General features: G+C 46.5%; 1 protein-coding gene across 3 annotated transcripts; it reads left to right on the top strand.

The window, feature by feature from the left end:
- Window positions 1–86: 86 nt before the first annotated feature.
- On the top strand, window positions 87–5,894 carry MIS12 (MIS12 kinetochore complex component). 3 transcript variants are annotated; one of them, XM_075904398.2, is made up of 2 exons: window positions 87–241; window positions 2,630–5,894. In XM_075904398.2, the coding sequence occupies exon 2, from the start codon at window positions 2,668–2,670 to the stop codon at window positions 3,301–3,303; it is 636 nt and encodes a 211-aa protein (XP_075760513.1). In that variant the 5' UTR covers window positions 87–241; window positions 2,630–2,667; the 3' UTR covers window positions 3,304–5,894. The 3 variants fall into 3 exon arrangements, with proteins under 3 accessions (XP_075760513.1, XP_006136134.1, XP_025033762.1); XM_006136072.5 differs by lacking the exon at window positions 87–241 and adding an exon at window positions 338–986; XM_025177977.3 differs by lacking the exon at window positions 87–241 and adding an exon at window positions 1,248–1,788.
- The last annotated feature ends 3,957 nt before the right edge of the window (window positions 5,895–9,851 follow it).

A 9,851-nucleotide genomic window follows, 5' to 3' on the forward strand; every position in this document is an offset into this window, starting at 1 on the left:
CGGGCGCGCTTCCTTTTACCTCACCGCGGTGGGACGGGAGGAGAAACGCTTCTTCCCGGGCGCTCGCGCTCAGAGGGGCTTTGTGATTGGGCGGCGGGGGGAGGGTCTCGCCCCCGCTGCGCTCCGCGGATTGGCTGGGGGAGGCGGGCGCTGAGCGGTGACGCGAAGGGCTTCGAATGAGGCGGGAAGCGGCTGCTGGCATCGCGGCGCCTGGGCGGGCTCCGGCGCCTCCGTCCGCCCGGTGAGAGGCCGCGGGGCGGCTCCCCTGCGCCGGGGCGGGACCCGGACCCACCCCCACCCCGCCCAGGGGCCTACGGGCCCGAACAGCCCCGCCCGCGGGCTTGGGGGCGGCTGGTTCATCGGGCAGTCGCTATAATTTGTATGGACCAGGCGGAGAGGGGCGGGGCTCGGGCCCGGCCCCCCCCCCCCCCTTCCCCGGGGTTCGGAGGCTCGTGCGCCACTGACAGGGCAGAGCCGCTGCGGGGGTAGCGCCCGGGCCGGGACTCGGCCGCCCCAGCTCGCGGCGGGGCCGCGTTTTCCCCGGGCCCCCAGCCCCCCGCCTCTTGCCGCGCGCAGGGAGCGGAGCTGCGGCCCCAGGCCTGGCTCGAGTTGGGACGCAGCCGTCCCGGCCCTCTGCCGCCCTCCCCCATCTCCTCCTTGGGGAGACGGTGCTTCTGAGAGAGAGCTAGGGCCGGGCCGGGCGGGAGTAGTCGATGCGACGAGTTGCTCACATCCCTAATCTAGGGCATGCCCCGTGCCTCAGTTTACCCATTCTGGCTAAGGATGTTAAATGGTGGGTGTCTGGCTAATCGTGTAGTTCATACAACTTGTAGGGACTGCACCGTTAGTCAATCGGGGATAGTTCCCAGAGCCACCCATGCTTCAGATCTGCATTTTAAATGTAATAAAAGCCTGGCCGCCACGTACAGGGGTTGCTTGCTGCTGGCAGCCTCCCCTGTCCCCCATCCCTGCTGCCTCTGATACAGGTAAGGGGGGGAAGGGGCAGGTGCACCATGGAGACAGTGCTGGGTGGGATAGTGATAGAAATGTAGCCGTGTTAGTCTGGGGTAGTTGAAGCAAAATGCAGGACAATGTAGCACTTTAAAGACTAACAAGATGGTTTATTAGATGATGAGCTTTCGTGGGCCAGACCCACTTCCTCAGATCTGAGGAAGTGGGTCTGGCCCACGAAAGCTCATCATCTAATAAACCATCTTGTTAGTCTTTAAAGTGCTACATTGTCCTGCATTTTGCTGGGTGGGGGGGAACTGGCTTTTCATTTGGCTCCCCCCAGCACTGGTTCCTATGGTTCTTATACAGAGGCAGCAAGGGTGGGGGAAAATGAGTAGTTGATTCTCTGCTTGACTACTTGCTAACATCCCTAATCCTGACCTGCTTTGTAAGCACTGCGAGAAGCCCTAAGGAGAAGCTTTGTCCGAGACTCCCCCACTCCTGCTATTATCCACTCTCAGCCTGTGGTGAATTCCCCCAGAAACCTAGTACTGTAGCTCATTTAACCAACATGATCTCTCGTCTCCTGTAAGTCTGACCAGTGACCTTGTTTCTGGTTTGAGGTGGTTTGTAGCCAGCAGGGGCTGTGACTGTTAGTGGGAAATAGGCTGATAAACTGCTCAAAGGGGGAGCTCACTCATGACAGACTTGGTCCTACCATGTTAACAAATGCCTGAAGAGACTTCTGTTGGGACACTTGCAGCTCAGAGTCTTCACCCCCAGTCTGTCTCCTAGGCAGAGGGGCCTCAATTACCCAGTCTGTTGGCACATAAAATGGTGAGCCCCATCCCTGCTGCCCTGGCTAATCTCCTGGTAGTGCAGCTGTCTGCAGTGGTTACTGCAGCATAGTTCTCCCTTTCACTTGCTGTCCCCCATGGCCACTATGAATATTGCATCCTTCTCACCACCCCATCCCTTTCTGTGTCCTGGAAAACAGTCCCATTCCCCACCCTTCCCATTTTCCTAGCACTACCAAACCCTGACCATGTTTTAAGTTAGGAGAAGAGGAAGCTGTGCGCCAAATTTGGTTCTCCTAGTTCTTATCGTTTAGGAGGAGTTGTTGAACAAACAGACCCACAGACAAACAGATGCACATTTCTAAAAATATATAGATAAACTTATTGATAGCAAGATGTAATATGTTTGGAGAGTGCTGCAGGTGTTAACACAATTCATCACTTGTGCATTCATAAACTATAAAAGAAGCTTCCTTTTACATTATACAGAATCCTTCCTCAAGCCTAATGACATGGTTAGCACTGGTGGTAGATAAAGATGTAGTTTTCTCTGAGTCAGAGTGACAAATTAACTCTCCTAAATTCATATTTGAACTCTGCTCTTTGTAAATGAGGTTAATGCAGTATAGTGCTAATACAAGGAGGAGTCCTTTGACACCTAAAGGCTAAGATTTGGGCATAAGCTTTTGTGGGCAAAGACAAAGTGGGTCTTTGCCCATAAAAGCTGATGCTCAAATAAATCTGTTTGTCTCTGCAAAAACAATGAAGAGTCCTGTACATCTTAAAGATTGGCTAAGACAGCTACCCCTTGATACTATACTAATAAAATTCACCCTTTCCAAAATACAGATTTAAACTTATGTTCCTTTTTCCCTTTACAGATTTCCATATTGTCTTTGGTTGATGCCTTTTAGCCAAGATGTCAGTGAATCCTATGGCATATGAAGCTCAGTTCTTTGGTTTTACCCCTCAGACGTGTATGCTTAGGGTCTACATTGCATTTCAAGACTACTTGTTTGAAATGATGCTGGTTGTGGAAAGAGTCATTCTGAAGAAACTAGAAGGCTTTCCTAACTCTAAGATCAGTCCATTCCAAATCCGTAAGAGCACAGAGAAATTTCTTCTCTTTATGAAGGAGCGCTTTGATCATCTCTTTGGCAAAATGGAACAAGTGCTTTTGCAGTTGGTGTTAAACATCCCTAAAAATGTTTTACTTCCTGAAGACAAGGTCCAGGAGCAGTACCCCTACAGTAAGGAACAGTTTCAAATGCTGCAAGGTGAAATTGATCAACTACAGAAACAATACAAAGTTGAAGTGTCTGCTAGACAGGCACTTTTAGCAGAGCTAGAAGAACAGAAAGTGGTTCAGACAGAACTTGAGAAGATTCTCCAGTGGTTTGATGGGCTAGAGAACATATGCAGAGAGCACGGGACTAGCAATTTAAAGGAGAGCTTTGCATTCTTGACACAAACTTCTAAGAAATTGCAAGATATACTAAAAGAAGTTGAAAAGAAAAACAAAAGATTGCCAAAAAGTAATCTCCATGTAGTGTAAATAAAATACTGAAAGGGTAACAGAGAAACAAGACAATTTCTCAGGATTTCTCCAGAAGCATTTTAAGGTTTTGAGGATTTTGTCACCTCTTCCTTGCCTTATCAGTTTTTTACAAAGCTGATGTGTGTAAATATTCTGGGAAACCATTTTCCCCTCCTGAATTCTATAAATACCGCATAGAAACTTCTTTAAAATAACCATATCCCCTAGGAATGTTTAAATTAATTATCCAAATGGTAGCAGTGCAGATGCAAAATAAGTGCATTGTCATTACTTCAATTCTCTGTATTAGTACATTTAAGCAACCTTTGAGGTTAAGGTGCTTTTAACCTATTCTACATTAAGGTATTTTTTGGACGTCAAGGGTTATCATTATTGGAATATTCCATATAGAAACATAAGAATGTGACATAGTAAAACTTAGGGCTTGAGGAGAAATAAATTTAATAATGTTGGAGTTGGAAATAATTTAGACATTGGTGAGTGATTTCTAAGATGGAGAAGTTAGCTATTACTTCAAGTATTTTAAAATTGTGGTTGATATTCTGATGAAGTTAGCAGACTGGGATGTTTCCTATTTTTAGTAGGAGCATTTGACGCACAGTCAGTATTCGCAAACCTGTTGGTAGTAGGTGATTTTACTCATTCTGCAAATGGATAGTTTTGCATTGATCAAGAGGTACACAACTGTAGAGTGCTGTTTGTTGTAAGAGACAGATATGAGCTACTGCAAGAATAACTAAGACTCTGAACGGCTTTAGAAGTTTTCTTGCATATCCTAGTGTCAGCACAACATTGTACAATGTGCAACTCTTGCTAAGCAAAATTAAGTTTGCCCAATAATACAATGGGTGTTCACCTACTTTACTTGGATGTTGCGAGGACTGATTAATATTTGTGAAGTCTTGAAGTCCTTGAATTAAGCTTACTTTGATGGATTGTGGAACAAGCCCATATAAAATAAATGCGATTCTTTCCATTGAGGTCAGTGGCTTTTGGATCAAAGCTTATGTGCATATTAGTATAGTAAAAAGAAGCTTAAATTTGCAAGCACAAAACTTCATACTTTAAAGGATACTTGCTTGAAAGATGTGAACTTCTATATAATTTGAGCTACTTAAATAAAAATTATACATGAAGTGACCAAATATTTTCTCAGTGCATTCTGAAACTGTATGTTCTGTTAAATTTGTCAAATACCTGAAGATTTCTTGATCAACTCAGTAAGTTCAAAGAAAAGGAAGGTCAAAATGTCAAGTCTGTACTGATTGTGTGCCCATTATTACATTTTGCAACTTACTTTGGGCAACGAAAGTCAGTGTCTACATCTAAAAATTTGGCCAGTGACAACTTTCGATGTTGAACTCTAGTCTGTGTGAACATACATCAAATAATGCCTAAGCATTTGCTAATGCCGGGATTGGCAAAACACAACCTGCAGGCTGGAGCTGACCCACCATGACCCTAAAAGCCATCAAGTGCAGTGGGATGCTCAGGCTGCCTGACACAGCCCTGGCTATGCTGCTCCCAGAAGCTGCTGACTGCTTCTAGCAAGCATGTCTATCATGGAATTCAGCTAATAAGAGCTGCAGGGATAGGGACGGAGCTTTCCCCTCTTCATCCCAAGTGGTGCATAGGGACATATTTGCCAGCTGCTTTGAGTGGCATGGGATCACCATGGCGTTCAGGCAGTGCCAGCTAGGAGTCACCTATAGAAAGCCTCTCTCAGCCAGGGCCTAGTCTGCATCTCTCACCCCTTTTCCACACGCCAACCTCCTGCCCCAGTTCAGCACTGCCTCCTGAATCCATACTCCATACCAAACCCTGCACCCTCTCCTACATCTCTGTCCCAGGTCAGAACCCCCTCCTGCACTCAAACACCCTCCCATACCTTATACTCCCTCCTGCACTCCAATCCCCTGCTTTGAACTCCCTCCTATGCCCAAACTCTGTCCCAGACCCCACACCCTTGCTATTAATATAATAGAAAACAGCTGTATGTGACCACTTACCAAAATTCTTGGAGTGGCCACCACGCCACGCCCCCCCTCCCCCCATGAAAATTATTGCCCACATCTGTTTTAATGGAAATTATACTTAAGTATCTTAAAGACCCATTTTGTATGTTTATTTTTCTGCATTTTTTGATCAGTAAAATCTGGATCAGTTTCCCCACCACTCATTCTTACATATAGTAAGCTTCTCTGCTACTGCATGGCTACAGTTTAAACTATAGCTAGGAAATTAGGAACAGATGCTGAATAAGAAGATTAATGTTTAAGATGCAGCTTCACCTGGTTTTCATAAATAAAGCACACTAACTTTTTCCCCCCTCAAATTGCAAAGGCTATTGCCTATACTTTGAACAAATCATGTCAATTTGTGAAACTTGCATCCTTTTACCATATTCTTCGACTCAGAGTGATTTAAAAGTAAATATTCCAATAACTCATAAGATAGTGTGCCACAGGACTTCTCGTTCTTGCAGATTCAGACTAACATGGTGGCTACTCTGATACTTGTAATAAGATAGTGATGCATTTTTCTATTGCTGCTCTAGAAAATCTCATTAAAAAAATCTTTATTGCTAATGTGTTTTTCTGTGTTATAACTACAACACATCTTTAGATCTGTGTTATCCAACCAGTTCTGAAGCAGTAGCCACTATAGTGAACTAGCTACACTCAACCCGCCAAATAGCCCCATGTGGCTAGCATGTTGGACACTATTGCTTAAGATATTGTTTTGTCAGACAGCCCCAAGGGAGTTTCATTTTCATTCTGAACAACAGTGCATGTTAATTGGAAATCTAGAGCAGGAAAAACAAATTCTTAATTTAAATGTAAAATTAAGTAAACATTTGGGTGTCAGTACTAAGTACAGTAATACAGACAGTTTGACAAGGCAGGAGATGAAGAATACAGATCCTGTATTATTTCTTCAGGGTGCAATTAAAAGCTCCTGTCTGAGCCTTAGAGTTACTGGTCCATAAATAGGAGCTAAAGCACAAGAGTTGGGGGGGGTGGTTATGGTAAGAAATAAAAAGAAAGTCCATGTGGGGCCAGAGGTCTGTCTCCCATGACACTGATCGTGTTTATTATTCATTGCTAGTGATGATAGCATTTCCCCAAGGCATGGCTCCCTCCTTAAACAAGGATGATGTTTTGAGTTACATAATGATGAATAGTGCTGAGGATAAGAATAGTGCTGAGGGGATAAAATGATTATGTGTGTAGAATCTGTAATGGTGGGGTTTAAATCCATTCACCAAATACATGTTATCCAAGCTGGATAAGAAAAGCAAAACACATACCCAAATTGCATTTTTCTTTATGATTTTAAGCTCGCTGACAATAGTTTTGAATTTTGAACAAGCACAAGTTCTAATAGATTTAAACAAAAAAAATTGAGTTTCACCCTGCTAAAGGTGGTTGGTTTATTGGGTCATCCAAACTCCTTACTACGATAAGATTGTGATCTCAGATAGTCCTGAGAAGTTTTCCCCTCTGTTTTCTAAGGTTATGGAATGCACCCTTCTTTTAAGTAGAACAATGTATTTAAAAAAAGGTAGAAGCACAGTTAACTTCATTGCACTGTATCCCTCTTCTGACAACAAATAATACATGACCCCAGGAGAGAGGGACCAAAGACAAACTGCCTGAGCTCCATAGTCCAAGTTCCACCACCCTGTCTGATGTGTGTGTGGGGGGGGAGGGGTAGGAGTGGAAGCCCACAGGCTTCTGCTCAGAGTGGGGAGCATGTAACCTCAGGCTTTGCCTTCAGCCCCAGGTGGTGAGGCTTGGTCTCTGAACCCCACCAAGTACAACACCCGATTTGGTGACCCTGTTAAACTGGGCTCATCGTGACCCACTTTGGGGTCTCTGCCCACAGTTTGAGAACTGAGCTATAATCTTAGGCTGTGTCTAGACTGCATCCCTTTTCTGTAAAAGATGCAATTCAGACACATCACAATTGCAAATGAAGCGGGGGATTTAAATCGCCCCTGCTTCATTTGCATAAAAATGGCTGCCGCTTTTTTCCAGCTCGGAGCTTTGCCAGAAAAAAGCGCCAATCTAGACGTGGATCTTTTGGAAAATAAAGTTGTGTGCCAGTGCAAGGTTAGCTGGTGATTGTGGGCTTGGTGGAGGAGTGTGGGCTCAGCCCGGCAGCTCTGCTGTCCCTGACTCCCCAGGGCTGGGGCTGTGGCCACGGATACACGGTGGCTGCCCAGCTGCTCCTGGGGCAGGCCATGTTGCAGGCAGCTGCCGGAGCGGAAACCAGGGCTGCAGTGCAGCTGCTCAGGAGGGTAGGGCCCTTGGCACCCGTCTTCCCCCTCACTGCCATCTCCCTCTTAGAGCCCCCTTCAGTCCCCTGCCAGCTCCGCCCACCCTCTATCTCCTCATGTCTCTGCCCAATCCCTTACTCCCTGCAAACCCAGTGGGCTGGCAGCAGCTTTCCTCTGCCCTAAGCAGGGACTCTCAGCCAGCCCTCTGCGGAGTAGCCTAGAGCAGCCCCTGCCCTGCACGCAGGCAGCCCTGGAAGCAGCATTCCCTTGGGTGGGCGAGCAAGTCTCACCTCCTCACGAGTGGGGGATGCTGCCTGGGAGGAGGCTCAGGATCCCAGCAAGGGAGGGGCCGGACTGGGGTCTCTGTGCTGGGAGAGGCTTTCGGGGAGCAGCAGCGCTTGTGGGTGCCATGGTGGCACCCATCCCAACAAGCACACGTGACCTCAATATCGGTGCACAAGACAAAACACTCCGCTCATGAATGAGAAATCTTAGAGGGAACCCTGGTGTGTAGGGAGGGGGGGGAGGGTTCATGGGGGTCTTGGGGCTGGTCTAGGGCAGTCCCAGTCACAGCTGGGATACCTGGCTGGCAGATGGGTCCCTTGCACTGATGTCCAGGCAGCAAAGTAAAAGAGGAGCAACACAGGCTGGGGCACAGACATACCACCAGGGGCCGGGCTGGGAGGGTGCACACTACCTATAGCATGCTCCCCCTCCCTGCCAGCCCCTTTAACCGGCCTGCTGCTTAGCACAGCCTGGGGCTGCCAGAACTGGCCTGCAGGATTGCTCTAGGAGCTGGTGGGAGCATGCTGTGCGCCATGCCTCCTCCCCATGAAACGGAGCACTTCGTCCAGCTCCTTCTTACCAGAGAAATGCAATGGGGCACAGTGCTTTACTGTCACCTCTCCTTAGCGATTGGCAATGTGAATTCTCAGACTACAATAGGCACAGTATGCAGGAGGAGTGTTGTACATGGTGGCATGAACATGCTAAGTACCAAGGACCATCGTATGCTCACCAACTGCATCAAAGCCTACAGCTTTATTTCCATTATATGACAAATTGCATGGATGTAGTTTCTCACATAGAATTAAGTCTCTATGGACAAAATGTATTTCTTTCATACATTAATAATTCACTAGCTTGGACAAGGATAAACCACCATTTTGAACTGGTAGGGGTCCTCACAACCACCAAGAGATTCAATACACGGAGAACTTTTCCCCCTTTGTTTTGGCTTCTTGCTCTCTAATTGTAATTAGAGATTTGCTGGCCTCTATCACAAATCAGTAGTACAACGGAATGGCATATGGAGGTAGTCTTAGCTAAGAAACAAAAAGTGACTTTTGCCATAAACCCCCTGGAGCTATCAACTCCTTAGATTCAACTGCTATTAAATTATTTAACTTGACTTCTTGTCTACATTTGTCGTGAAATCAATTTTAAGGATGGAAGCCTTTATCTGTGGGGGGTAGAATATTGTCTGACAGCACTTGCCAAGGCTAATCCCTTTCCAAGAAGTGATAAGTCTCTCAGTGGGTGCTTTCATATTTCAGTAATATTCCCAGAGGCAAAATAATACAGGAATAATGAATGGGTTTTCATGTGCATCCATAAATGATTATTCAAACACATGCACTTTAAAAAGCTATTGGTTTTATAACCCGACAGACAAATATGCATTCAGGAGACATTTTAGTATAGGGTAAATAATGTCCCTTTGAGCTGCTTTATGCAACTGTTATGGCCAGGGGTGAGTTAATAGCTCCAGAATGAAATAATCTAAAACAGGGGTAGGGAACCTTTTTGGGGTTGGGGACTGCTGACCCACAGAAAAATCAGTCAGGGGCTGCACACAAGTGGGGGGGGGGGGAAGATCACTGGCAATTGAGAAGAAAGACACTCCTCACATTCCCCTCAGAGCCTAGGGGTGCCCAGGCTAGTAGGGATAGTAGATTGTGTGCTCCAGCCCGCTGGTGGAGTGGCAGAGGGACTGGAGCACCAGCATGGGCTTCCCCAATACTAGGGGGATCCCTGAGCCTCGGGGGCCAGATACAGACAAGCTAAGAGCCGTATCGGGCCGCCATGCCTGAGTTTCCCCACCCTGATCTAAAAGAAGGAACTAATGAGGCTCCAGCCTTGCTAATTACTCCGGTTTTGCAGAGTGTTGTGTCCTAAAATAGGGTGGTAGGATTTGTCATGGTCATTTCAAACAGAGTTCTATACATTCTTTCAAAACTATCATGTCCTTTTTGGACTTTCT

Source organism: Pelodiscus sinensis, chromosome 21 (assembly GCF_052426305.1).
Source record: "Pelodiscus sinensis isolate ZL-2025 chromosome 21, ASM5242630v1, whole genome shotgun sequence".
Taxonomy (NCBI): Eukaryota; Metazoa; Chordata; order Testudines; family Trionychidae; genus Pelodiscus; species Pelodiscus sinensis.

Coding starts and splice junctions, on each gene's coding strand:
- MIS12 (XM_075904398.2), top strand. CDS start 2,668: ATGTCAGTGAATCCTATGGCATATGAAGCTCAGTTCTTTGGTTTTACC.